Raw genomic sequence first — 26,271 nt, 5'->3', positions numbered from 1 at the left:
AGGCAGAGGACAAAGCTTGCTGGGAGGTGTGGAGAAGAGATTTGTGTCAATTTATTGTATTATTTGTATTGTATTGCTCGTTTATGCCAGCTGAGGTGCTTTTGGGCACTACTACAAGAAGAAAATAATTAAATACCTTCTTGGTGATTTTACCCTGTGTTCAGTGTGTCTGTCTGTTGGGTTAAAAGAGGCAACAGCGACCTCTAGCATCTTACAGTTGCTAATTGGTATCTTTCTTATCAAGTAACAGACATGTTGCTGTACCCACATAGCGATGGACTAGACTCTTTTGACCAGGGTTGCTTATGACATTTGTGCACCCTTGCACAGGCAATACATGTGTCAGGAAGCAAAGAAGAACAAAGGCAGATCCCATGTTACAACAAATTTTATTGTCTACCAATGTAACAACAACACAGTTAAGAACTAAAGCTTTAAAATGGTTTCTTTAAAGTTTCAAATATTTAACAGAACAGCTTCATTATTGGTTACTAGACATTGCTTTCAAGACTGACTCTTTAGTTATAGTGAGCAATAGTTGCCATTAGGTAAGCCATTTTTTAACAAAAATCCCAGGATTCCTAACATATTATACTATATTTAGTTTCTAACTTCAGCAAGTCCAAGAGGCTAAAATGTCAAGTAGTTCAATCTTCATGTCACCTTCTTCGGTCACAGCTTCAGGTCCTTCTGAATGCTCCAAAGAGTTGCAGCACTCTTCCTCAGCTGCTCGCTCTCCCTCTGTTGTAAAGGCTGCCGAAGAACACCGCAGACTCCAGGCGACCCCAAGATGCAGGGAAGGCTTAGAAACACATTCTCTGTGATGCCATGAATATCCTGTGAAATTACAAAGATACTAGAACATTAGAACAATTTTGATGAGAATGGGTCATTCAGCCCAACAAGGCTTGCCAGTCCTATCCACTTAATTCTTTTAAAATATCATCAAGTTGAGTTTTCAAAGTGCCTCAAGTCCTACTGTCCACCACACTAGATGACAGCTTACTCCATGTGTTCTCTGTGTAAGAAAAACTATCTAATGTTTACCGTTAATAAGTTTCCAACTGTGTCACTTGTTGAACTCATTATAAAATAACAGTCTCGATCCACTGTACTAATTCCCTTCATAATTTTAAACACTTCAATCATGTCACCTCTTAATCTTCTTTTGCTTAAACTGTAAAGGCTCAGCTCTTTTAATCTTTCCTCATAATTCAACCCCTGTAGTCCTGGAATCAGCCTGCTTGCTCTTCTCTGGACCTTTTCTAGCGCTGCTATGTCCTTTTTGTAGCCCGGAGACCAAAACTGCACACAGTACTCCAGATGAGGCCTCACCAGTGTGTTATAAAGCTTGAGCACAACAAATAGTACATGCTTATAAACCTCTACTAATTTTAGGTAGTTCACAAGAAAGAATAATTATTTTCTTGCACTTCATCGTCAGTAAAGTGGGCAAACATGCATTACATGAAATTACTTCTGCAACATATCTTTCAAAAAAAAAAGAAAAGAAAGGAAGCAGAATTAAATAAATTAATGAAATATGCATTATTCAGTGCTCCTTCAACATGTCAGGCAATATGTGTTTGTGGAGTATCAGCTTGGTTCCCAGAGCCCTTCTAACCATGGAGTCTACAAGCAGCCTACCGAATTTGCTGCAAATATCAAAATATTATTAGGAACAACTTATGAAAAATTCTGCACATCTGCAAAGGTGCCGTGGCTGGTAGGCCAGTGGAGGCAGGCAGACCCAGACGTTCAGAGTCAATGCACTGTAGCGATTCTGATCAATTCCTTATGTAACCACCAAAGGCAGCAGCAACAACTGAGAACTTGGACCGATTCTCACCTGTGCTAATAAGAATTTCCCATGATTGTTTTGTGCATGTATCGCTCTTTCAATGTCCACAATTAGACCTGACAAAGATTTAGTCAATGATATGAGAAATTGCAAAATAGTGTGAGGGCCTGGTGATCAGTCTCTGTTTTGTGATGGGTCTTCACCCTCTCTTGAGCTTTCACCCTTACCCTTCAGTAAAGTATCAAAGCTTACATGAGTGGGAAGGCCTTGCGCCAGTGAAGCAGATTAGTTATTAAAAGAAGGATTCACAAAACTGAGGTGGGTGGCTGAAGGTCCCAGATGCATTGTGGGATGTTCAAAGATTGTTAACCTGTATGAGCAATAAAAAGAAAGTGAGAGCATAATAAAATATAGGCTAAAGGTTATAGAGACACCACATAGTCAATTTGACTTAAATAATCTGTGTTGCGGTTGGTAGTCATTACCTGTGTTAGTCAAAAGATTGGGCTTTCTCTTTAGAGAACTCTCTTGTTTCACTGCAACTGAGGCCATACAGAGCACAGAAACTAAACTGGACATATCTTGTCATCACATGGTTTAAAAGGATTTCAGCAGGACATAATAAGCCTTATCATCACCGTCACAGCATATTCAAATTCACTCGCATCCATCATTGTTGTGTCTTTGCCTCTAAAAGTGTCCGACTAGTTTGCTTCTTTTGTCCCAGAGCTCTAATAATAGAAGGAGTCAAAGCAATTTGCCCATTACACCACTCCAGAGATGGTGTGACCAATGGTTTTGGGTTGTCTATGCTCTGGGAGAGGATGAGTTTTTCTAACTTGCGCAACCAACCAAAGAAAAGATATAGCAACTTGCATTTATAGAATGAATGTTGTGTATAAACTGGATTGCATCTGAGGATAAGTAACTTGGAGCACCCCCTGAAGATTGCTTTGGGTAAAATGTGAAAATGCCCCACTGCTGACTCCTGATTGGATTAGTCTCTAATTAACATTTTAACCTCATGTGAATCGATTGAGTCAAATATTTTAGTGATTTCGTGATAACATCGTAGAAATGCATTAGTGACCTGCATGTGTTATAAATTCAGACTTTACTCAACCCTCTTTCTATTGTTCTGGAGGGGCATTTGCTTGCTTTCTAATTTCTCTATGGAAAAAAATGAAGCTCAAATAACGAAGAATTTGTTATTTTCTGAAATCAATAAAAAATCATCACTACAACGAAATGCTTCAGGATTGTATGTAAATAGAGTGTTTGTCATAATATATCATACATGGATCCCCAAAAACGTGTGTTAAGTGAATTGGCAATTCTAAGTAGGCCTCCGTGTGACTATGACTAGGCCCAGCAATGTTTCCAGGGCTGTTTTCTGCATTGTGCACATTGGTGCTGGGGTGGGCTCCGGCCCTCCATGACCCTGAATTGTATTAGGCAGGTTTGTGAATGTTACATCATGCCATGGCATTGTATGTGCATGCTGCTTATTGCACAAATCCGTTACACAGCATTATGTTTCATCTGGTTTTCCTGTTATACTAGTCTTGTGCTTATTGTTAATTTATTATTGGATTTGTAACAGGGCAGAGGGTTTGTGTTGACATTGCTGTGCCTTTAAATAAATGTGTAAGGTTAAAAGACAAAATGAAGCAAGCCTTCAAATCCTAACAATATCTAGGTATGAACAAGATCCAACAGTAGAACCAAATAGTAACTGCAAGAAACTAGAATATGACTCAAGAACTGAGTACTGAGAGACTGTTTATATACTGTACAAGAACAAATGGCAGCTGAATAAGATTTCTGGCAATGAGTCGAAGCACGCTTAAGATGTGTTGTAGAATAAAAATGAGAAAAGCAATGTGGACCAAATTAACATTGACATATACAAGACCTGAGCTCTCATTTAACTACCACACCTCTTGAACATAAGAAACTGTTCAATATTACATTACAGTGTATAACACACTGTTCAAAGGTGAAGACACTATTCAGTCCCAGAGCTTGTTAACTTTCCTAAGAGTACATGTTTTATCAATTTTTAAAAGCACTGCTCTTTAATATCCACTGATGTCCTCTTTTATGTTAATCACTATTTAGCAGAAATTATTATTACTGAATTAATTTTAATTTTATCAATGCTTTTGGTAGTTGTGAACAGATTATACATTCTTAAAGTCACATCATAGGGCAAGTCCTCTACTTCAGGAATGCACATTTCTTGACATTTATACATTTTTTTGAGTACACTATAGATTAGACGTAATAGTCCATGATTTGCATTTTACTTTATACTAGCTCAAATACCTGCCGTTGCCCTGGAGGAAAATAAAGTGTTTTTTTAATTGTTTGAGAAAAATATATGTTAATTAAAAAAAAAACACACAACTTTAAAAATAAAAATAAAATAACAAACAATGAAGAGTCACTAATGTACTAGTCTTACGGTCTTGTATGTATATTATCATCCAGTTGACGTTTGGAACCGGCCAACTTAATTTCAAAAGCCACAGATACGCGGTAGCGCTCAAACATAAAGAATGCTGGCAGTCACCTCCAGTTCGCCCTCTGGTGGTCATTCCAAGTATGATAACATGCATACAAGACCGCAAGATCACCCCCCCACCCTACCCAGAAGGGGGTGGGTTAGGGTTGATTTCACTCTACAGTATTTTTAGTCGACCAATGAGGAACATGTGTACCAAGTTGCATGAAGTGATGCTGGAGCATTACACACACACACACACACACATACATTGACTTTTATATACTGTATATAGATTAGCCTTTGAAAGCTGATTGAATATAAACCTTTAAGTTCAGTTCACAGTTTGTATTTAGCGTTAGCTTTGTCCATCTTGTATTATTAATTCACTAGCCGTGCTACCTGTTGAAGACACATAATAGAATGATTTTTAAATATTTGCCATCTCTTGTCCTATGTGTTCCTTCACTGCCGTTCCTCTGTATTCACGTCTGTCAGAATATCACTTCAGCAGAGCTCCCTCTCTCAAGTGTGTTCTCAGACTGTCATTATTTTTTAAGGCATCAACCTTCAAGAGTGTCCTGTGCTTAAAGGGCTGTAACACTCAATGATTGGTGGTGCACAGCTGAAGATAATATTGGATAGGGAAGGTCTATGCTGTATCTTGGAACTGCTCTTAGTATCTTAGAACTTCTGTATCTTCAACTCTACCCTGACCCTTTTAGTAAGCTCTAGCAAATCTTTGAAAATTAATCTATCTTACAGAATGGACCTTGTTGTTATTGTTTGACCATCCATCAACGAGCTGTTCTTAGTTTCTTTACTGACTTGACCTTATGATTTACTGTCAATGAACACAGAACCATCATGATGGTGAAGCCAGTAACAATGCTTACCTTTAGTGATGAGTATAACAAATCAGGCAAAATTAAATTCAGAATGAAACTCAGTGTTTCACTTTGCAAAAAAATTTGCGAAACAAGTTATTTACACAAAGTGGTGTTTAGTTCTGTCTGGAAGAATTTATATGTGTAAATTTTGCATATTTCTTTGTGTTATTTAGTACTTAAATAAAGATCTGTAGTAAAATAAAATCATCGGTAGTATCGTTAGCGATAGTAGGGAGCAGGTTGAAGAGACCCTGGAGAGGTGGAGAAATGCTCTAGAGAGGACAGGAATGAAGGTCAGTAGGAACAAGACAGAATACATGTGTGTAAATGAAAGGGTGGTCAGTGGAATGGTGAGGATGCAGGGAGTAGAGTTGGTGAAGGTGGATGAGTTTAAATACTTGAACTGAGTATTTGGGGATTGTGGAAAAGAGGTGAAAACGAGAGTGCAGGCAGGGTGGAATGGGTGGAAAAGAGTGTCAGGAGTGATTTGTGACAGACGGGTATCAGCAAGAGTGAAAGGGAAGGTCTACAGGACGGTAGGTCTACAGGACTCCCTACAGATTTTATTATTTATTTATTTATTTATTTTTTTCTCCAGCCGTCTGGAGTTTTTTTTGTTTTTTCTGTCCCCCCTGGCCATTGAACCTTACTCTTATTCGATGTTAATGTTGATTTATTTTGTTTTATAATTGTCTTTCATTTTTCTATTCTTTAATATGTAAAGCACTTTGAACTACTGTTTGTATGAAAATGTGCTATATAAATAAATGTTGTTGTTGTTGTTGTTGTTGTAGTGAGACCAGCTATGTTATATGGGTTGGAGACGGTGGCACTGACCAGAAAGCAGAAGACAGAGCTGGAGGTGGCAGAGTTAAAGATGCCAAGATTTGCATTGGGTGTGATGAGGATGGACAGGATTAGATATTAGTACATTAGAGGGTCAGCTCAAGTTGGATGGTTGGGAGACAAAGTCAGATTGCGTTGGTTTGGACATGTGCAGAGGAGAGATGCTGGGTATATTGGGAGAAGGATGCTAAGGATAGAGCTGCCAGAGAAGAGGAAAAGAGGAAGGCCTAAGAGAAGGTTTATGGCTGTGGTGAGAGAGGACATGCAGGTGACGGATGTAACAGAACAAGATGCAGAGGACAAAAGATATGGAAGAAGATGATCCACTGTGGCAACCCCTAACGGGAGCAGCCAAAAGAAGAAGAAGAAGAAGAAGAAGAAGAAGAAGAAGTAAAATAAAATCATCTGACTCATTTTCTGTCACATGTAGACATTTTGTTGACTGGCCAGAAATGCTCCAGCAATATGATTTTCTCTTTTCTGATTATGGTATTAACAATTTCAATCCTAAAGATACATCAAACATCTGGCAAAAAGTCTTGTAACTCCACAGTGACAGAAGAGTGCATATCTTCAACTTTTCTGGTGGAATCAAAAAAACATGTAAGGTGGTTTTCTTTGAGAAAATACAGTAAGGAGCACAACAGGGTTTTTTGCTTTGTCTTTGTGTTGAAATTAAGCAGCATGTCACATTTTTAAAAGGGGTGTGTGCTGTACTCCTCCACGGGGATGCGAACGAGAGGCATAAATAGAATTGATTTTAATGATGTGTGATAGATTACGTACATTATAGAAGAACACAGGTAAACACAGGAGAGTCAACAAAGTTTAGGAATCAATATTTGTTGTTTTACATCCCAAAAAACCGTTAACACTGGCGATAAAAAATTTTGTGCCAGTGCTCCAAACCTATGCAATTCAAAACTTTCCTGTTTCACTCATCACTACCTCTAGTCTTTGTCAGTTGGAGGTCAACCTTTGTGACAAATTTGTGGAAATTCAGAATATGCAATAGTGTTACAATTTCCATTTTCTGATTGTGTATGAACAGATATTACTTGCAGTAAGAAGAGTAAAAAAGTCAAATGAAAGGGTCTTGCTTCACTTCTTTAAATAAGAATACAAAATAAAGAATCAGCTGTTCATTTATCTGCTTCTCCATGACTCACCTTGACCAGAGTTGAGACAGGGTTGACAGTTCGGAGGTTTTTAAGAATTGACTGCGTCAGGCTGGAAACACTAAGTCCAATTGCCCAGGAAGTGTATCCCTTGAGTTTGATCACTTCGTAAGCACTGGAAAACAGAACACACATTAAAAAAATACAAAATGCAAATGAAATGTAGAAAAATCCTGCGGACTTTATTTTGGACCAGAAATTATGAAACTCTGCTGTTAGTTAGCACTATGATTGTCAGCAGACAGCTTTGGACTTTAAATCGTTTTCTCTGCAGATTTAGTTAGTTTGTTTCTGCTGATAAAAAAAAAAATTATAAAAGACACTGTTGCTTTGATGTTGTTTACTGCTTAACGTACTATACTTATTCGTTTTAATAATTCACTTTATTTACAAGTGATTACTCCCTAATGAGTTTCTAGTCCCTTTTAAAAAGTGACAGTAACACAGAAGGCAGCGGCTAAGATTATCTCTCTATTCAGAGTCATTAACACCTAAGCACATCAACCTGCTGCTTTCTAAAAAGTGTTCATCCTCCATAATGAAGTGCTGTGAAAAGGGAAATCTGCAAACACATTAAACATCAGATACTGAAACCTAGTGAAAATGTCTCCACATCTGTTTGCACCACATTTCCATTAGCACAAGCAGCCCATTGGACATTGTATCTGGAGTAATTCCAGGGATTTTGATCACTGGCCAGGCTATCCTGTTGGCCAAGGGGCTTTTCCACCCATTTAAAAGTTCAAATATTCTATTTATATTCATTCCCTCAAAATTAAATAGACATACTCAGTCTTGCATTAAAATAAACAGTCAAACAAAGGAAAACAGTAAAATATCAGATAGATCAGACTGTATTGCATTTAAAAACTACAATTACTGACTAACACAAACAACATTATTTCCATTTTCTGTACTTTTGGCAAATATAAAGCTGTTACCTTATTTGACTTTCTTAAGTAAAAACGTTAGCGCATTGTAAATTATAAGATGTAGTACTGGTCTTGTAACAGATCCCGGAAGGACCCAACTAACCTATGTGAAGCATTCTCCTCCTGTCTGTGCTACTTATCTCTGTCATATTAACTTACTACTTGAAATTAAGTTTCTTAAAATACTTCATATATCTAAACTCTGTGCTGCTAATGTATTTTTGACTATTGTCTCCCTGATGTTACATTGCCATGTGTAGGTGCTTAAGTGTCATCTTCAGGGCTCACAGCAAACAGGTAATGCCATTTCGGGACACGAGGTGGCGCTGTTGCTAATTGTTCTGTCTCTTCCTCCCACAGCCACCAGGTGAGGACACATGACATATACAAGGAAGACTCCGCCCCTTTTTTCTCCCAGCTTTATAAAAGTTGATCGACCATGGAAGGATGCGTCATTTCTTGGACTCGAACCCATGAGGATGGAGCTTCCAATTACTGCTCTAATACCGAGGCACATTAAAGAGGTGGCATTAAGTGGAAGCCAGAGATGGCATTTTTGTTTTTTTCACATTTATTTAGAGCCATCGTGCTCTTGTTTATTTAAGTTCAAGAATATATTGGGGTTGCTCTGTTGGCTCCCCAACTCTTCCCTGGTTACATGGGCAATTACAACATAAAGAGGCAAGGTCTACAATGACAAGCATCCATTTTACCTTGGTTTGAATTAAGTACATGTTATCACAATCATCCATAGTATAAAACTGTACTATGGAAGAAAATGTTTTTTTTTGTCTTTATGAATGCTGCTGCTTTGCATAAACGTATTAGATTATTATAAAATGATTACATAGAATCTATAGTGGGCTGGCGCCCTGCCCGGGGATTTGTTCTTGCCTTGCACCCTGTGTTGGCTGGGATTGGCTCCAGCAGACCCCCGTGACCCTGGGTTAGGATATAGCGGGTTGGAGAATGACTGACTGACTGACTGACTGATTACATAGAATTTTAAAGAATATAAAAAGGAATAATACAATACAATACAGTTTATTTTTGTATAGCCCAAAATCACACAAGAAGTGCCACAATGGGCTTTAACAGGCCCTGCCTCTTGACAGCCCCCCCAGCCTTGACTCTCTAAGAAGACAAGGAAAAACCCCCAAAAAAACCCTTGTAGGGAAAAAATGGAAGAAACCTTGGGAAAGGCAGTTCAAAGAGAGACCCCGTTTCCAGGTAGGTTGGGTGTGCAGTGGGCGTCAAAAAGAAGGGGGTCAATACAATACAATACACAGAACAGAACAAATTCTTAATACAGCATAATAATAAAAATTTTAGAAGCACGGAGCAGAATTTAACAGTAGATGATATCACATAATAAGATTTGGATATTTTTAGAGTCCTGGAGACCTCATCCATCAAGCTGCCTCCCCATTTGGCCATTCCACAGCTGAAACGTTGCTCGGCCAGCCAATCTGATGAAAGGACCCCTTATCCGATGAAAGGACCCCAACAAAGGTTTAAAATATTGAGAGAGGAAAAAGCAATGTCTGAAAACAGCTACAGAATGGTGTACCTCAGCTAAGAGCCATCACATCCAACGTGAACTCTGCTGTAGACATTCAGTTTTAATCACCCAAGATGCTTGATTGCAGCAGTAGTTCTTCAAAAGAAAATCTGTGATATTCATATGGCATCTGGCATACAAAGGTCTATTACAAGAGTTCCCAAACTTTATTTGGCCGCAGACCCCTTTACCAAAAACTTTTAAAACTGTCGACCCCCTAGTCACATGCAACTTTTTTTCATGTCCGCACTTGCTTTGATACATTCGATAAGGCAATGCACAGACATGTTTGTGCTACATGTACTGTATTTTCATGCATTCTTACGTGTGACTCTTTTAATGACACATTTTACCTTTTCGTTCGCAAGTTTGGTATGTAATGTGTTTTTATCAAAAAAGTGTTTTTTTGAATTATTTTGCTTCTTAATTAGGTACCTATTCAAATCATAGATATTTTGAAGTAACACACAAATAGCAGTAGTAAGGGGGTCTATTTTTGCTGTTGTTGACCCCCAAATTTTTTTATTGAAACTATCGACCCCTAGAAAGTTCATATCGATGCCAGGGGGTCAATATCGACCACTTTGGGAACTCTTGGTCTATTACAACTCTCTGGCCATTCACCCTAAAATGTACACTGTATTAAAAATGGCCTGCACCAATGATTAGCCGTAGAGTGGAGTTGGGGTGAAAGCTGAATGATAGAGATACTTCATTCTTCAGCAAATGTTGGGGATTGTAGTATGTGAATGGTGTGTTAGGCGGATAGGCATCCTGGCCAGCAAGGGAGGCTACAATGGAAGGCCAGGGGGTGTCTACCTCCCAAAGTCATATTCTCCCTATGTTCACACATTGGCAGCATCCCACTGATGGGACATCCATAGGAATATACGATACAATACAATTTATTTTTGTATAGCCCAAAATCACACAAGAAGTGTCACAATGGGCTTTAACAGGCCCTGCCTCTTGACAGCCCCCAGCCTTGACTCTCTAAGAAGACAAGGAAAAACCCCCAAAAAAACCCTTGTAGGGAAAAAATGGAAGAAACCTTGGGAAAGGCAGTTCAAAGAGGGACCCCTTTCCAGGTAGGTTGGGCGTGCAGTGGGTGTCAAAGAAAGGGGGTAAATACAATACAATACACAGAACAGAAGTAATCCTCAAAGAACAGAAATAATCCTCAATATTATTAATAGAAAATCTGCAGGGCAGGCTGGGAATTGCAGACCCATGGGACAGCCCTGTTGGGGTTCTTGGGTGCCGCCAGGGGGAGCTGCAAGAGATCATTATAACCTCTTTAAAGAACTTTGGCCTGACCTGGAAGTGCTTACACTATGCAGTAGCACTGAACGTTCTCCCGGGTCTGGCACAAAATAAACTGAGTTTCCTGCAAGGGCAGTCAGAGTTGCAAGGAGTGAGGATGAGGCTTCAAGTGTAGTGCAGAAGGAGGAAAGAGATTTATTGTTGTGTTGTATTACTCCAGAAGATAATTTGGAAAATGGTGGAGGTATTGTAAATAAATAAGATCTTGTGTTTGAACCCAGGAATCTGTTGTGTAGTTGGGTCTGGGAGGTTTTGGCACTGCTATACCCCTTGGTGGTCACAAGTAGTAGTAATAAAAAATGTTAAACTCAGGTGTTAAAAGCATTATAAGACAATCCAGGATGTGTATGTTAAACTGCGAGTTCTTTTCTTTTGATTATTTTTACTTGAACTTTTGATCCCTTTAAAATTAACCAGTTTTAAACACTGAAAGAGGAAATGTTAGTAGCTGCAGAAAACAGGCTGGCAAAGAAAACCTTTTGTAAGGGACGGCCAGTAGCTTTACCCAACTGGGACGCCTGTAAGATGGAAGGACTGGAGGAGAGAGCATACACAGGGCATTATGTCCCCCGGAGCACTAGGTGACAACCCCCTTGGGTTGCAGCAGTGCCTCAAATTCCCACAGGACAACATGGGACATGGAGTTCTTCAACTCAGCCCTATTGGGTTCCATAGCAGGGGGCGCCCTATTCATGGGGTTTTCATCTCACCCACAGTGCTTTCAGACCACGTGTGCAGAAAACTGGAAGTATTCATGGGTGGGAGAACAAATTTGCTGCCTGTCTCACATTGATGAGCCAGAGTCGGGTGGATGGTGAAAGAACCTTGCAAGGAGGAGTGATGAAGACGGTGACCAGTGAAAGAAGAAGAAAAGAGTGGTGGTATACAGTGCTTTATTATACTTGTGGCTGTTCTGGTGGGAAACACTTGTGAGAAGACTCTTTGTGCTTTTCTTGTGTCCAGAGCCTGCTTGTGTGTTGAGGAGCTGGAGTGCCCCCTGTTGTCCACACTTTCCACTATGTAATATCTGAGCACAGAAACCAAAATGCAAATACTCATCTGTGATTGGTCAGTAAACAGGAGTGAGATTTTTTTTCTGTTTTTTTTTTTATGTGTGCGGCATCCTGGATGCTAGAAAGAAATGGAAGAGTCAGCATCTAGAAGGGTGAAAAAGTCAAATTTGTCTTTTGAACGTTAAGGTCTTCTGTCCATGCCTTTGAGAACCACAACACTCTCTTTTAATGCAGGAATAGAACGCACTGTAAGAAGGAACTTTTGCTGGCAATTTGGATTTAGAGAAAGGTGAAAACTTTAAAGCAAAACTGTCATTTCTGCTAGATTTTTCATGTGCTTAAGAGCAAGACGCTTGAACTTTACATACGATGACATGGTCTATCAGATGACAGAGACAAGCTAGGTGTGTTCATCTTAGCTCTGACAAGCTTTGAAAAGTCACCAACCTCAAGCAGGAAGAAAGAGAAGCAGAACGATGTAAGAACTCAGTCAACAAATAGAGCCATGTGGTGAGATGTTTGAGCTGCAACAAGGCAACTGTAGAGATTGAATGACAACACACCCAATGCATTATTAGTGATAGCAGCAGAAAAATGCAGGTCGTATGGTGATTTGTCACATCCATTTGGCTTTTGCTTGTGCTTTTGGTACACTTAAGCATATGTTAAAGACTATAATCCTCTTTAATAAAACCCCTGTGTGCGTCCAGGTGTCCGTGTGTGTGTCTTTTGGTGAAGTGCGCATGCGTGAGGCTCGGTGCGACACGCACGACCGGCATTGTGGATGCACACACACTGGAAGCTGGGCACACAGTGAATGGTGTAGCCGCGGCCGCACATGATAAGCAAATAAAGGACAGCATTGCTGGGGAGAGTGCTGATTGGGTAGTTGCGGCCGCGCACGTAAAATCCATTGTTGGGGAGACGCCACACATACTGCACCGTGCATGTTTACTAACTATCTACTAACAACATGCCACCCAAAAAGAAAAGGACACGTCAAGTAGGACAAAGGACACAGACACTCAAATCGTATATAAGCAACATCTCCTGGAAGAACGGTCAGCTCAGCAAGTAAACATCAACAAAAGAAAGGCTGAAAGACAAAGAAAAATACGAGCAAATAGATCTATTGTAAAAAAGAAAATGAGCGTCAGAATATTCCCCGTATTGATTTGGCTCTATCCTCTACTAATTTACCCTTTACCATAAGAAGGCGACAATTTCGAGTGACATTAGCCTTTGCCATAACAATTAATAAAGCTCAAGGGCAAACCTTAGAAAAAGTTGCCATTTACTTGCCAGAACCAGTATTGAGCCACGGTCAGTTATATGTTGCAAATATATAAGTTAGAAGTTTTACAGATGTTGTTGTCAACGTTGTAGATGGTCCTGAACAAGAATGTTTACAAAAAATGTTGTCTATAATGAAATTTTATTGAAAAATTAAAAAAAATAAAAACATTTTCCTAAATATCTTCTTCAGATATTGTGTATTACAGATTGTTATAAAGTTTTACACTAAGGCAATATTAATTATACTTACTGTATTGTCATATACAGTATTTTATATACAGTCATATACAATATTTTATTTTTAATATTTTACTTTAGGCTTCTTGCAAAAATATTTTTAACAAAAATATGCCATTTAATATAGACTGTTCCTAATAATGTTTATGCACTACTGTTCTAGCGCCCGTTATTGTAACGGGCTTAATGTCTAGTTAAAGAATAAAGCATTTTAATCTGCCCTCTGTTTGCCCTATTGCTCTTTCATGGGGTATAGAGACTAGGAGAAGACACTCTTCAATATGGAGAATGAGGCACAGCAGCAGTTATTTGTGGCTGAAGAATAGGCCATAGTGCCAAATGTAGTTGTACTGGGGCTGTGGATTATGTCTCTTTCCAGGACGGGTGAGTGCAAGAATAAGAAAACAAGAGTTGGTGTGGAGGACATATGTAAGGTGGTAAAAAAAGAATGCATGTTTTAGGATAAGAATACACTAAAACCCTTTTCACGATCAAACACTCTTTAGAGACAGAAAATAAATGATTGGGGTTTCAGTTTTGGAGAACTGATCCTACCTTGAAGGAAACCTTTATTTGTTTATTAAACTTGTTGAAGTTCCTTTTTTTTGGCTTTCAACCGGATAGGCACTAGCGTTCTTAATCGTGAAATGCATGAAGCTGGTTTGATAATGAAAGGGCAGATGAAAGAATAACCACAAATAGGTATACATGTGATTTTTATAAATGTTTGGGCCCTGAATTAAAAAAAAAAAAAAATTTCTCCATCGTGTAACATTTTTTTCACAAAACATATTTCTGTGTATCTTACTAGGTTAGTAGTCATGGCATATTAAATTCTCAGGTTTTGTCTGTTAGTGGGACAGCAGAGCCAAGAATTGACATTGGGAGGCAAAAGGAATGGTCAGCTGGAAAAAAGCTACACCTTGGTGCAAAAAAGTGCAGTTACCCCCGCTTCATATTAGGTTTGGTTTAGTGAAGCAGTCGGTGAAAGTCCTATCAAAAGATGGAGCCTTTTTATATATTTGTGCCAAAAGTTTCCAGGTATCCAGGTATGATGGAGGCTAAACTGAAAAAGGGCATTTTTGCTGTCAGAAAACTGATTGCTGATACCAAATGTGATGGGGAGATGAATGACCTGAAATGAAAGGCTGGAGTATCATTCAAAGAAGTCATTTCTAAGTCTGTAGGCAACAATAAAGATCCAAATTGTAAAAAAAAATTGTGAAAATGTAAGTTAAGTTTAAGGAATTGATTTGCAATTTGAGGCTCAAAGTTCACTTTTTGGGTTCACATTTGGAATTTTTCCCGTTAAATCTTTGAGCGGTGAGTGAAGAGCAGGGTCAAAGATTCCTTCAGGATATCAATGTCATGGAGAGAAGGTAACAGGAATATCAGTAAGATGACAGACTTCTATAAGATGACTCATAGAGATGATCCAGAAAGAGATCACGATTGGCCACCAAATGAAAATTTTGGATTAAAAAAATAAACAGCAAGCCCTGCGATGGAGTGGTGCCCTGTCCAGGGTTTGTACTTGCCTTGTGCCCAATGCTGGCTGAGATAGGCTCCAGCAGCCCCAATGCAGCCCTGTTCAGGATTAAGTGGGTTAGAAAATGACTGACTGAACAAAGAAGTGACACTAGCTAGAAAAGTTATATACAAGACAGTGAATATGGTTTATGGATTTTTTTTTACGTATGTGTTAAAAATATTAGATTAACTAAATATTTTCATGTTAAATTGATTTAGAACAATAATGTATGCAATAATAAATTGTATAGTTTGTTAACTTTTAATTAAATTTCGTTCTCAGTTTTGACGCTAAATCTGAAATGGCAGAATAATCTGATGTTCATACTGTACTAGCTGTGTAAGGCCGTGCTGTAAAAAGTCCAGGGTCCTAGAAACTTTTGAAATTGTCAGAAAAAAACTGAAATGTAGAGATGTCGGGTAATTGAAAGGAACTACTCTGGGCATCTCTCTCCTAGGAGATTTCATTTTGCCGATGTGTTTTCTCGGTGGCGGAGCCCTTACCCCGACTCCACCTCTCACTTCCAGGTCGGGGAGACAGACACACACACACTTCCACATGTAGACGTTTATATATTAAGATTATTCATTGATGCAAATAAAATAACTTCATAATTGAAACAATTCTTTATGAGTTTAATTTTGCAGGCCTGTGCATTTTTTTAAATTTTGTATATTTTGGACAGTCAGCTTGTTGCTTAGAATATGCCATGTTATACAGCATAGGGGTTACAAGGGTTATCAAGGAAAAAGGATAAGAAATAAAAGACAGAAGTCCTGAAATAGGTGTTGTCACAGCCTTATACGTCACCTGCTCAAGTCCACCTGAAGTTATTCCTCTGCACATCCCAGATCAACCCTGAAAAAAACACCACCACCCTTCCCCACTATTTTGTCAACTCTGCAGTCTATGCCACAATACTATGAGCTGACTAAACAACATCACAAGGACCCACAACACCTTCTGTTGATCTTAAAACTGACAAATGCGTTATAAGGGCATTCTTGGTTTATTTCAAGCATTCTGAAGGCACCATAACACAATACTCTCTGGCAATCTCCTTCTTCTGCCCTCTAGTGTTTGCTGTGAGCATAACAGACATACAACCCTAACGACTGGTATACACATTCTCAAGTTTATACACAAACAGGTCCACTGTTTAAAGTGCTTGTTGTGTTCAGTTGTAGTTTCTGCCAGAATGCTAGGGGGAGTTCTTATAAAATGTGCTACCTGTTGAAGGGATAGCAAAGGAGTCTAGAATAAAAGTAAGTCTTCTTGTTTGGTGATTGTGCGTGCCTGCCGTAAAATAAGGGGAGTTAATGTTCTGAGTAATCCATGGCTGGCTAATTATTTCACCCTGCTCTGGACATAACAGTGCCATCTTTATATATAATATTACAGCTTACAGTATTTGCAAACCAACAAAACACATTATGTTATACAGGACACAGCTATGTGGTATAAATAGGATGTAATCAAATTCTGAAACAAACCTTTTTCCGAATATCTATAAGTTATCGCCCAATAAAACAGAAACCTGGAAATTTCCGCATGTCTAATTAAGCTTGGAGTTCAAATAAAGGCAGCAGTGTTTCTGTTTAAGAAACTGTTAGGAACAAAAACCAGCAGCCAGTGTTCTTTAATTTTTTAAGCTCCGTTTCTAGACAATATTTTTGCACACATTTAATCTGAAATCAAAACAACAATGAGTCCAGCAACAGTACTTTACCCCTGCACAGTTGTTTTAATAATTGCTGATTTGGTGAACCACAGCTCTAAATGTTGTTCAGGTGTTTTAGTATATCATTGAAGCTGAACCATCTGAATGTGACATAAACAGCTGGCATCTTCATTTGTGCCTCAGCTGCAAATGAGATTTTGTAGCTCTGGATGTTATGTGCTCAAGAGAAACACTTCAGAGCAGGGCTTCTCAAACTCGGTCATGGGGACCCACTGTGCCTGCAGGTTTTAGCTCCAAGCAGCTTCTGTTTTTTAATTGGACTCCTGGGCTAATTAAGTGAACTGGTATTTCCCAGGTTCTGAGGTTCTGTGTTGTGGGAACAATAGAGAAATTAGAAAACTAAGTTTGGTAATATTTATATAGTGGTCTATGGCCGGCTTGTCATCCCGGCCAATAGCCCCAAGCCACCAAATGGAGCACTCCCTGCAGCATGGAGGTGCCTTGGATACCAGCAGGGAATCATGGACAATGGTGTTTTCCTCTACAGCCCTGCTGGATACCACAGGGGCCAACAGAGGACACATGTGCCCTCTATAAACCGGAAGTACGTCATAGGCAAAGCGACAACGGAAGTGATGTACTTCCAGGATGAAGAAGAGGATTTTTATCTGACCCGGAAGTGATAAGGAGTCACATGGACTGAAGGATGAGAAACACTTTTGGGTCAGGGACTATAAAAGACTCTGAGGAACACCAGAGTGTTGAGCTGAGCTGGTTGGAAGGGTGGCAACGTGTCTGGGAGTGGTGGATTGTGCATTATTATTGATTATTGTGGTGTATTTAATGAGTATTGTGGAGAGAAGGGTGCTTTGTGCACTGTATAGTCTGAATAAAATTAATTATTGGACTTTTACCTGGTGTCTGACGTATTGTCCGAGAGTGCAAGAGGACGAGAGTGCCCTCTATCTGTCACAATATATATATATATATATATATATATATATATTGTAAGATATGGCCGACCATGTACCCGCCAATACCCCAAGCCGCCAGGTGGAGCCCTCCTTGCAGCATGGAGGTCCCCAGAAGACCAGCAGGGCATTATGGACCATGTAGTTTTGTGCACCGCCCTGCTGGATGCCATGGGGCCACGAGAGGGAGCTGCAGGGAGGACGAAGAATTCTTCATGCCCTATGACCCGGAAGTTCGTCATAGGAAGAGCGACGGCTTCGGGTGAGAAACATTATTTACCCTGACCCGGAAGGAATAAGGACTTGTGGACTGTTGGGAAGGAACACCTCCGGGTCAGGGAATATAAAAGGACTGTGGGGCTCCCAGGCGATGAGCTGAGTTGGGAGGCAGGGTGGCTAAGCGTCTGGGAGTGGAGGATTGTTCATTGTTATTGGAGAATTGTGGAGAGGGCGTGCTTTGTGCACAATTATTATTATAATAAATAATTATTGGACTTTTATCTGGTGTCTGACGTGGTGTCCGAGGGTACAAGGGTGCGAGAAGCATCTTATTCTGTTACAATTGGCGTAGCTCGGCAGGATTCTCTGGCCGTCAGTTTGGCAGAGGACCTGTATTTAAAAATTTTATTGTGGACAGAATACCCGGAAGACAGCGTCCACGACACACATAGGAAAAATCGCCAGAAACCTCACCTTTATCAAGTCCATCATGGGAAGAAGAAGACAAAGCAGGCGCCAGCAACAGCGGAGGTCTAGCGCTTCGACATTGCTTACGCTCAAGAGGAGCCATGGAGCAGCTACGATTTGGAGAGATTTCGGAGGAAGGCGTCTCCGGCGAGGTATGTGCTGGGAATGTACTTTACAATCTTTTAATTTAACACATGATGTCCCATGTACATACCTCCCAGATGTCCATCCGAAGGCTCTGCGGAGGCAGAAGACAAACCAGCGATGGCGCTCTCATTCAGGCAAGCGAGCAACCCGAAGGACTTCCGCATTACGGGTGCGGCAGGGACACGTGACCTACCACAAGGATTCCAGGAAGGTGGCGTTCCATGTTCAGCTGTTTGTGGCTTCACCCAAGAAAAGACGGACTTGGTTTTTCGAAGGGAAAGGGAGATGAGCGAGCACCGCTCTCCCTACAAAAAGTAAGGAGGTCCGGAAATGACTGATCGGTCTGTCGACAAATTGATGCAGACGGATTGCAGTCAGCCAAAAGCGGCACCGCGGTCCTCCAAAAGAACTCCAAATCCCAGGCTCCCTTGCGGGACCTGTCTGAGCGCGATGCCAGGAGCGGCCGTGTTTATTGGCTCCCACCGGAGGGTAAGGCTAATGATGGCTCGAGCATGCCTCCGGGTGAATTAAGTAACTTTTGGGCGTGCACGAGCTGGAAAAGTTGCTTCAGCCCGTGCACAAATTTTTACAGGTGGTGGAGACAATAAAGAAGATCACTGGGGATCTGGGAGCAGCGGCGGCGCCTTTAAGGAGGGTGGATGAATTCCTACGGCGATTTGGTCAGGAGTCTCCCATTATGATTGATTTGGCGGTACAGGTGAGTTTTACGGTACCGTACAGAATAAGGGACACAGAGTGGCGGGCCCTTGGTTAATTAGTAGCGGGTGCCAAGTCACTCACGAGCCCTACAAACGAGTGTGGTGTGATGACAGAAGGGCGGTGGAAGCACTGATCGTACCAGAGCAGCTGAAAAGTGCTGTCTCTCGGGCGAGCGCGGTGCTGAAGACGCCGCCTCTGGTTTCTTTAAAGTCAACGGGCATGCAAACAGCAAAGAGGCTCTCTTTCTCTAATAGAGAGACTCAAGCTGTCGCCGACAAGTAAGCAGGAGATCCCGAAATACACCGTGGGTCTCCTGACAAGGTGGGAAAAAGGGGAGAGCAGCGAGGCGGCCAGAAAACCCTCCTTGGCGGGGGAAAGGGTGGAGCTGACCGAGTTCCCGAGATGTTTCAGGTCTCGGGAAAAGAGCCAACCAGGAGGACTTATCGGTGCTACAATTGCCAGCGACGGGTCACGAGTGGCGCCAATGTCCCCGGGGAGACAGGAGGTACACCGTCCCCCCAAGGTTTGCTCGAGGACAGGGACAACGCAGTCAGATCCCGGATGACGCGTCCTCTTGGAGGAAGACTTCCCTCTCGGGGCAGGCCGCTCCGAATCTTTATAATTAAATGCTGGGGGTACTGTAAGATATGGCCGGCCATGTACCCGGCCAATACCCCCAAGCCGCCAGGTGGAGCCCTCCTTGCAGCATGGAGGTCCCCAGAAGACCAGCAGGGCATTATGGACCATGTAGTTTTTGTGCACCGCCCTGCTGGATGCCATGGGGCCACGAGAGGGAGCTGCAGGGAGGACCGAAGAATTCTTCATGCCCTATGACCCGGAAGTTCGTCATAGGAAGAGCGACGGCTTCCGGGGTGAGAAACATTATTTACCCTGACCCGGAAGGAATAAGGACTTGTGGACTGTTGGGAAGGAACACCTCCGGGTCAGGGAATATAAAAGGACTGTGGGGGCTCCCAGACGATGAGCTGAGTTGGGAGGCAGGGTGGCTAAGCGTCTGGGAGTGGAGGATTGTTCATTGTTATTGGAGAATTGTGGAGAGGAGCGTGCTTTGTGCACAATTATTATTATAATAAATAATTATTGGACTTTTATCTGGTGTCTGACGTGGTGTCCGAGGGTACAAGGGTGCGAGCAAGCATCTTATTCTGTTACAATATATATATAAAGATGTACCAAGCAGTTATATGGGAATAATGTATTTTTTTTTTCTTTTTAGCTATATTTTCATCTTGATCTTCATTCTGCTTTTCCAGGGGTTCTATTTGTTTCATTAATCCATTATTTACTAATTAGTCAGTCTGACACTAAAGTACTTGCAGCTTTTGATTATTCAGTGTCGTTTGCCTGGGTGTCTGCTCTGCTCATTTTAATTGTCATTAATAAGATACAACGAAGAGGGAAAACTGCACAGAGAAAGGGAAAAATATAATGAAATCTACAAAGGAGAGTTATGCATTTAAATCTAATAGCAAAAGCAGAAATATTTCTAAAAGTCTTATAAATGTAAAAACCCTGCTGTTGTGTTTTTCTGAATGTAGAATAAGAGAAAAAAAAAATACCAACTAATTAAATGAGATTATTTTTTATCGATTACTTTCACTGATTAGGAATCGGGTTGAAACAAAAACCTGCAGCCACAGTGGGTCCCCAGGACTGAGTTTAGGAAACACTGCTCCAGGATAATGCCTCTTTTCACTTCAAAATCCCAAATGTGCATTTCGTCTATTCTTGTATAAAAGAATGTCTAACATGCAAATGATGGTCTAATAAACAAAAGAAAATGGATGAGCAGCATGGGCAAAATTAGAAGTCTGCCCACAGCTAGTTAGAGCAACTTCCTATTAACAGCACACAAGATGTCTCAGTTCAGATACAATACCTGTCCACAACTTTCTTGTGAATCTCCTTCCAACCATCTGGATCTTGTTGTTCCATCTCGGGATTGATAGACTGCAGATTGACTCCTGCAACATTTGCTCCACTCCATACTGGAACTGTTAACATAGAATAAAAAAGTCAAAAAGTCATGGACTGTGGTAAAGACATTTTTCTTTAGAGAAAACATTTCTAGAGAAAACATTGCTCTAAAGCTGGTTGCATTCTTGCTGAACATTTGAAAATTATATCAGTTTTCATACTATAGGTTCTTCTACATTCATCTTCTAGACCTATATTGCCATTAAAAGGCTAATGCTTTAGGAAAATTAAGGGACAATGTTACCTGCTGCACATGAACCAAAAAGTACATTGAAAACTGTTTGTGCCAGACAGGTGGTCTCTGAATTATGTGTTCTCAAGTAACCATTTCTTTTAGCGCAGTTCCATTTAAAGAGTTGAATATATGAAAGAGGACAGACAGATTTGTGTAGCTGGAACAACATTAAAAAATATTTATCATTGCTGCCAGCCAATCATCTATCATATTATTGATCATGTGCCTCTAGTGTAATGAAAATGGGTCCGTAATTTACAGATTAAAATTTTATAAAGGATGTGGATGGGAACAATCATTCCAGTTTTTCTTTGAATAATTTGTGGTGCAAAGCTGCAAATCAGAAAGAAAAGACATTGTCATATAGTCCCTCAACTTGCAGGGAAATCTTGGGGGTTGTTGGCAGCAGTCACATCCAAGTCCTGCCACCGTAAAAATTTCATGCAGTTCCGAAATGGTAGACAGAACTCCTTTCTTTTCTACGCAGGATTAACTCACTTTATGAAGGGGAAGGGGAAAAGCCTTCGGGGGCCTCATCCCCAGAAGAGTCAAAGGGATCAGGCCTGTTGGGGATCGGAATTGGTGTGGTGCTCAAACATCGGCCAGCACTCGGGTCCCAATTTGAGGCAGTCCATCCGGGTAGGTGCATGTAACGTCTTGTTTTTCCTGCATGATGATCATCTTCCTCTTCTGTCGGAGAAGCTTCATAAACTCTGCATTTCAGTGGTGGCACTCACTGAGATGCACAGACCTGGAACTGAGCAGATCTCTGTAGGTGGATACACCTTTTATTGGTCTGGTCACTCTGATGGCTGTCATGCTCAGGGAGTAACTGTTGCTGTGGTAGATCACCTGCTTCTGATAGTAGGACTCGGTACTCCAATACTGGTGGTACGGTGAAGGAGACTGATCACATCCTTGAAGGTTCCTATAGAACTGCAGGGTCTACAGAAGTGCCCAGGTTGTGAATTCTGACCACAGACATGTTGTTGCTACTCTGAAGACCCAGCTTAGGTCCAGTAAGCTACCACCTACTAGGAGTATGAGGCTGGACCTGGTCAGACTCAAAGATCAGACTGTTTTTAATGAATTTGACCTGATCTATAGTAGATTGGAAAACTGCTTAATGATTGGAATGATTAAACAAAAATTGAAACAGAAGCACACAGTCAGTGGGCTAACAGTAAGGCAGGACTGTGGGGCTGAAATTATTATTTTCACTTTTTTGTAGTATGGATCGTTATGGTCTAAAAAAATTTGTCATTGAGTTTTTGACAGCTATAATCATCCTTTAGGCATCAATTGGCACAGTTTGACCATTTTCAGTGTGTGTGTGTATATCTGTAGCATGCTTAACACTGGACAACAAAATATTTGCCTCCTGAACACTTTTGGCCTGCTGATCATAAAAATCCCATTTGTTCAGCATTATGACGATAATGTAGGAGTCGAGGTATGCTTGAAAGAATTGGCAGCTATGCTTGTGGAATTATGAACTGCAAAATATACATTTGAAGTAAACTGTGTGTTTTACACTCCATCAAAAGGGTTGTCGTTAAGAAATCTAATAATGAAGAGCCACAGTAGATGCAGACTTCAGTACTCAAAACATCAGCAAATATGCCAAACTACACCAGTACAAGCACAGATGAGGCTGCACAACATCCACCTTCTGACTGGCATTTCTAAATGAATAACTAATGTGGCGAGCGGCTGGTGGCGGTACCCAGCTGGGACGCCTAGAAGGACCGGGAGAGGGACTATGTCTCCTCCGGACCACAAGAGGGAAGCCGCCTTGGTTGGTATGGGGGCCACGGGAACAGAGCATAGAAGCTCAACCCTATAGGGGCCCGTGGTCACCACCATGGGGCGCCTGGATGCTTGAAAAGACCTGGACATCAGCACTTCCGCCACACCAGGAACTGCCGCCAGAAGCTCATCAGGAGGCACCTGGCGCACGGCCAAGTGAACATAAAAAGGGCCGCCTCCCTCCATTCAGTAGCTGGAGTCGGGTGGGACGTAGCTTGGAGGAGAGGAGTGGAGGCGGTGAAGAGAGAGGCATTGTGAGAGGCCTGGACTTGAGGGTGCTTGGTGCTGGGGCACTGGGTTGTGCGCACTTGTAAATAGAAGACTATGTACAACAGACATGTGTTTGGATTTGAACCATCGGTGTCTACCTGTCTGTGTCTGGGCTGTTTCCCACACTAAATAAATTTAACATTACTGTCTAAACAGAAATGCAAAAATACCAAGACAAAATAGCTGCAGGGCTTTAACACATTGTATATATCGAAAGACCACAATTCTTGTCTAAAATCTATTTACTGTTGTTATGTTATATAGTATTGAAATAGTTATTATGGCAGAAAGATGTCATAGCAAACAAAAGCACCTCTCAAACATGTGGAGTCCTGTAGCTGTGGTGGTCTATGTGTCTGTCTGTCTGTCTCCCTGTCACAGCACTCATTATACGACATGCAAATTAATTATAAAACGTCAGTTACCTTGTGCTACTGAGCTTCTGAATAGTTAACAGCAATTTTAGCAGTTTGTTTTCTCTCAGTGTCAAGTCTTGAATTGCCGGTGGTGGTTTTAATACATGGACTGAAGAGATTTTGGGGTGGGTGTTTTAGGAAGAAGCCTAAAGCCTTTGCAGCTCAGGATTTCGCCGCTATTCATTCCACACTTTCTAACGAGTTGTTCCCAGACGTGTACACTCGTTTGAGAATCACGTGTGGCCAATATGGCGGTGTGTAGCATAACACAATATTTTATTATTACTAACTACGCAGATCTCTGTTATTTGGTAAGGGTGTGCTTGTTAGTTTCTTTAAAGATTAATGAATCTTAACTCTTTCTGTGAAATACTGGATTGATTGTATTTTTTATTAGTATTTTTAATTTTTAAATTAAGAGTTTTTAATTATTTATTTTTATAACTGTCTGTTTGTTACAGTGTAAAACGTTTCATATATACAGTATTTTTTAAATAATTTTTAAAAATCTTTTCCAGTCAAAGCAGTAAAAAAAGACTGTGCAAAAAGGAAGTAAACATGAAGTCTACAAGAGAACAAGCTCATTCACTTTGTGGAAGGCAGAATGCAGTAAAGGAGAGAAGAGAGAAAAAAAAAAGGGTGAAAAGGAAAAACTGAGTTATGGCGCAAACCACAACCAGCCCCTAACTAACTGGACCTCACAGCATCATGCAGTCAGTTTTAGAGTTGGAGAAGTTGCTTATCTGGAAAACAGAGTGATTATTGAATGAAGTCTACCAGATTGAAGAAATAGAAAGGCCAGGAGATTTCCAATGTGATGCTAATAGCAACTTAACTGCAATCGAAGCATTCATGAGAAGTGCTCCATGGGAGAGGGAAAGGGAAAGTTATGAAAGAGAAGACAGGACCAAGAAGAGGAGGAGGAGGAGGACTTGTGGAGACAACGAGATGGGGAAGGAAATTATCATAAATTGGGATTTAGCCATATAACACAATAAGGTAGCGCCAAAAAGACAGTCCTGGAACATGTGGAAGAAGAGAGTTGAAAGGGTGCAAAGATCACAAAGAATGAAACCCACAATGTTCTCCAGGAATACAAACAATACATTAAGTGTGTAAAATAATTTTTAATCATTAACCCTTAAAACGCCACATACCTGGGCGTTAATGCACCCCCTGGACATCAAATACTTTTTTGCTGCACTTTTTAAGTAAATGAAACAATTCACAAAGAAAATGTGACATTTTAATGGAAAACATATTTTTTTTCATGCAAAGAGCATCACAATTACTACAACATTGATCATTTTACACATTGCCAATGAAATGTAAAAACGTTTAAAAAAACTACTGCAACAATCAATTAATATATGTACAAGGTGCAACTGACGCCATTGATGAAACTCAGTAAATCACTGAGCCAACTGCGCTTGAACTGGCTGCACGCAAGCACACAAAGATAACGCTGACACTGGCAGGCTAGTCTAGTGCAGCAGCTTAATCCCAGGGACAGTGAGACTGCAGTGCTGCAGGGGGCGGCAGTGGTCCGGAGCTGGCTGCTCAACGAATATACGGCAGTGAGTGATCAGCTTCGGCATGCTGGCAAATTACGTCGCCGAATATACTCGGTTCCTGCGTGCTGGCAAATTGTACTGCGACACGACTATTCGGTTGCAGCATTCAATGAATATACGTCACCGAATATACTCAGCTCTGGCGTGCTGGCAAATTGCACTGGAACCGACTTTAGCCGGTTGCGGCGTTCTACGAATGTACTTTGCCGAATATACTTGGCTCCGGCGTGCTGGCAAATTGCATTGGGAACCAACTATAGCTGGTTCCGGCGGTTTAAAGGTTAACTGTAAGTAATTAAAGGAACTGTGGCATCACCAAATAGAAGACATGAAGTTTCCTCGTAGTCATATCCCTGTGGTAAAGTGAGGACCATGGCTGTTTGTCATTTTAAATAAATAATCGCCGGAGTGGGCATGGTAGTGTGGTTGGAGCGGTTCCTGGGCCTAATACAGGCTTGGGCATTACCGAACTGAAGTGCACAGGAGCAGAATCGCCCGTGTCTGTAAATGATGCCGGGAGCTGCTAATCACCACACTTGTACCACGTCCCCATTATAAAAAGGAGGAGCGCGAGTGTGGGGGAAAAAAGAGAGAAGAAAAAAGAGAACAGAGGTTAAAAGTGAGAGAAGAAGGCAGGAGGCGAAGGAGC

The 26,271-nt window shown here is 40.9% G+C and overlaps 1 protein-coding gene across 3 annotated transcripts in view; it reads right to left on the bottom strand.

Annotated features, from left to right (window-relative positions):
• Positions 1-372: 372 nt before the first annotated feature.
• LOC120526343 (L-lactate dehydrogenase A chain-like) overlaps positions 373-26,271 on the bottom strand; it is a 50,561-nt gene continuing 24,662 nt past the window's right edge. For all 3 annotated transcript variants that reach the window (XM_039749504.1, XM_039749500.1, XM_039749503.1), the window contains 3 exons: positions 21,221-21,335; positions 7,213-7,336; positions 373-837 (listed from right to left, as the gene is read on the bottom strand). In XM_039749504.1, the coding sequence (XP_039605438.1) occupies positions 673-837; positions 7,213-7,336; positions 21,221-21,335 (404 nt within the window). In that variant the 3' untranslated portion in view covers positions 373-672. The remainder of the gene's footprint in view (positions 838-7,212; positions 7,337-21,220; positions 21,336-26,271) is intronic.

This window comes from Polypterus senegalus, chromosome 1 (assembly GCF_016835505.1).
Source record: "Polypterus senegalus isolate Bchr_013 chromosome 1, ASM1683550v1, whole genome shotgun sequence".
In the NCBI taxonomy this organism is placed as follows: Eukaryota; Metazoa; Chordata; class Cladistia; order Polypteriformes; family Polypteridae; genus Polypterus; species Polypterus senegalus.
This window is presented reverse-complemented; position numbering and strand designations above follow the sequence as displayed.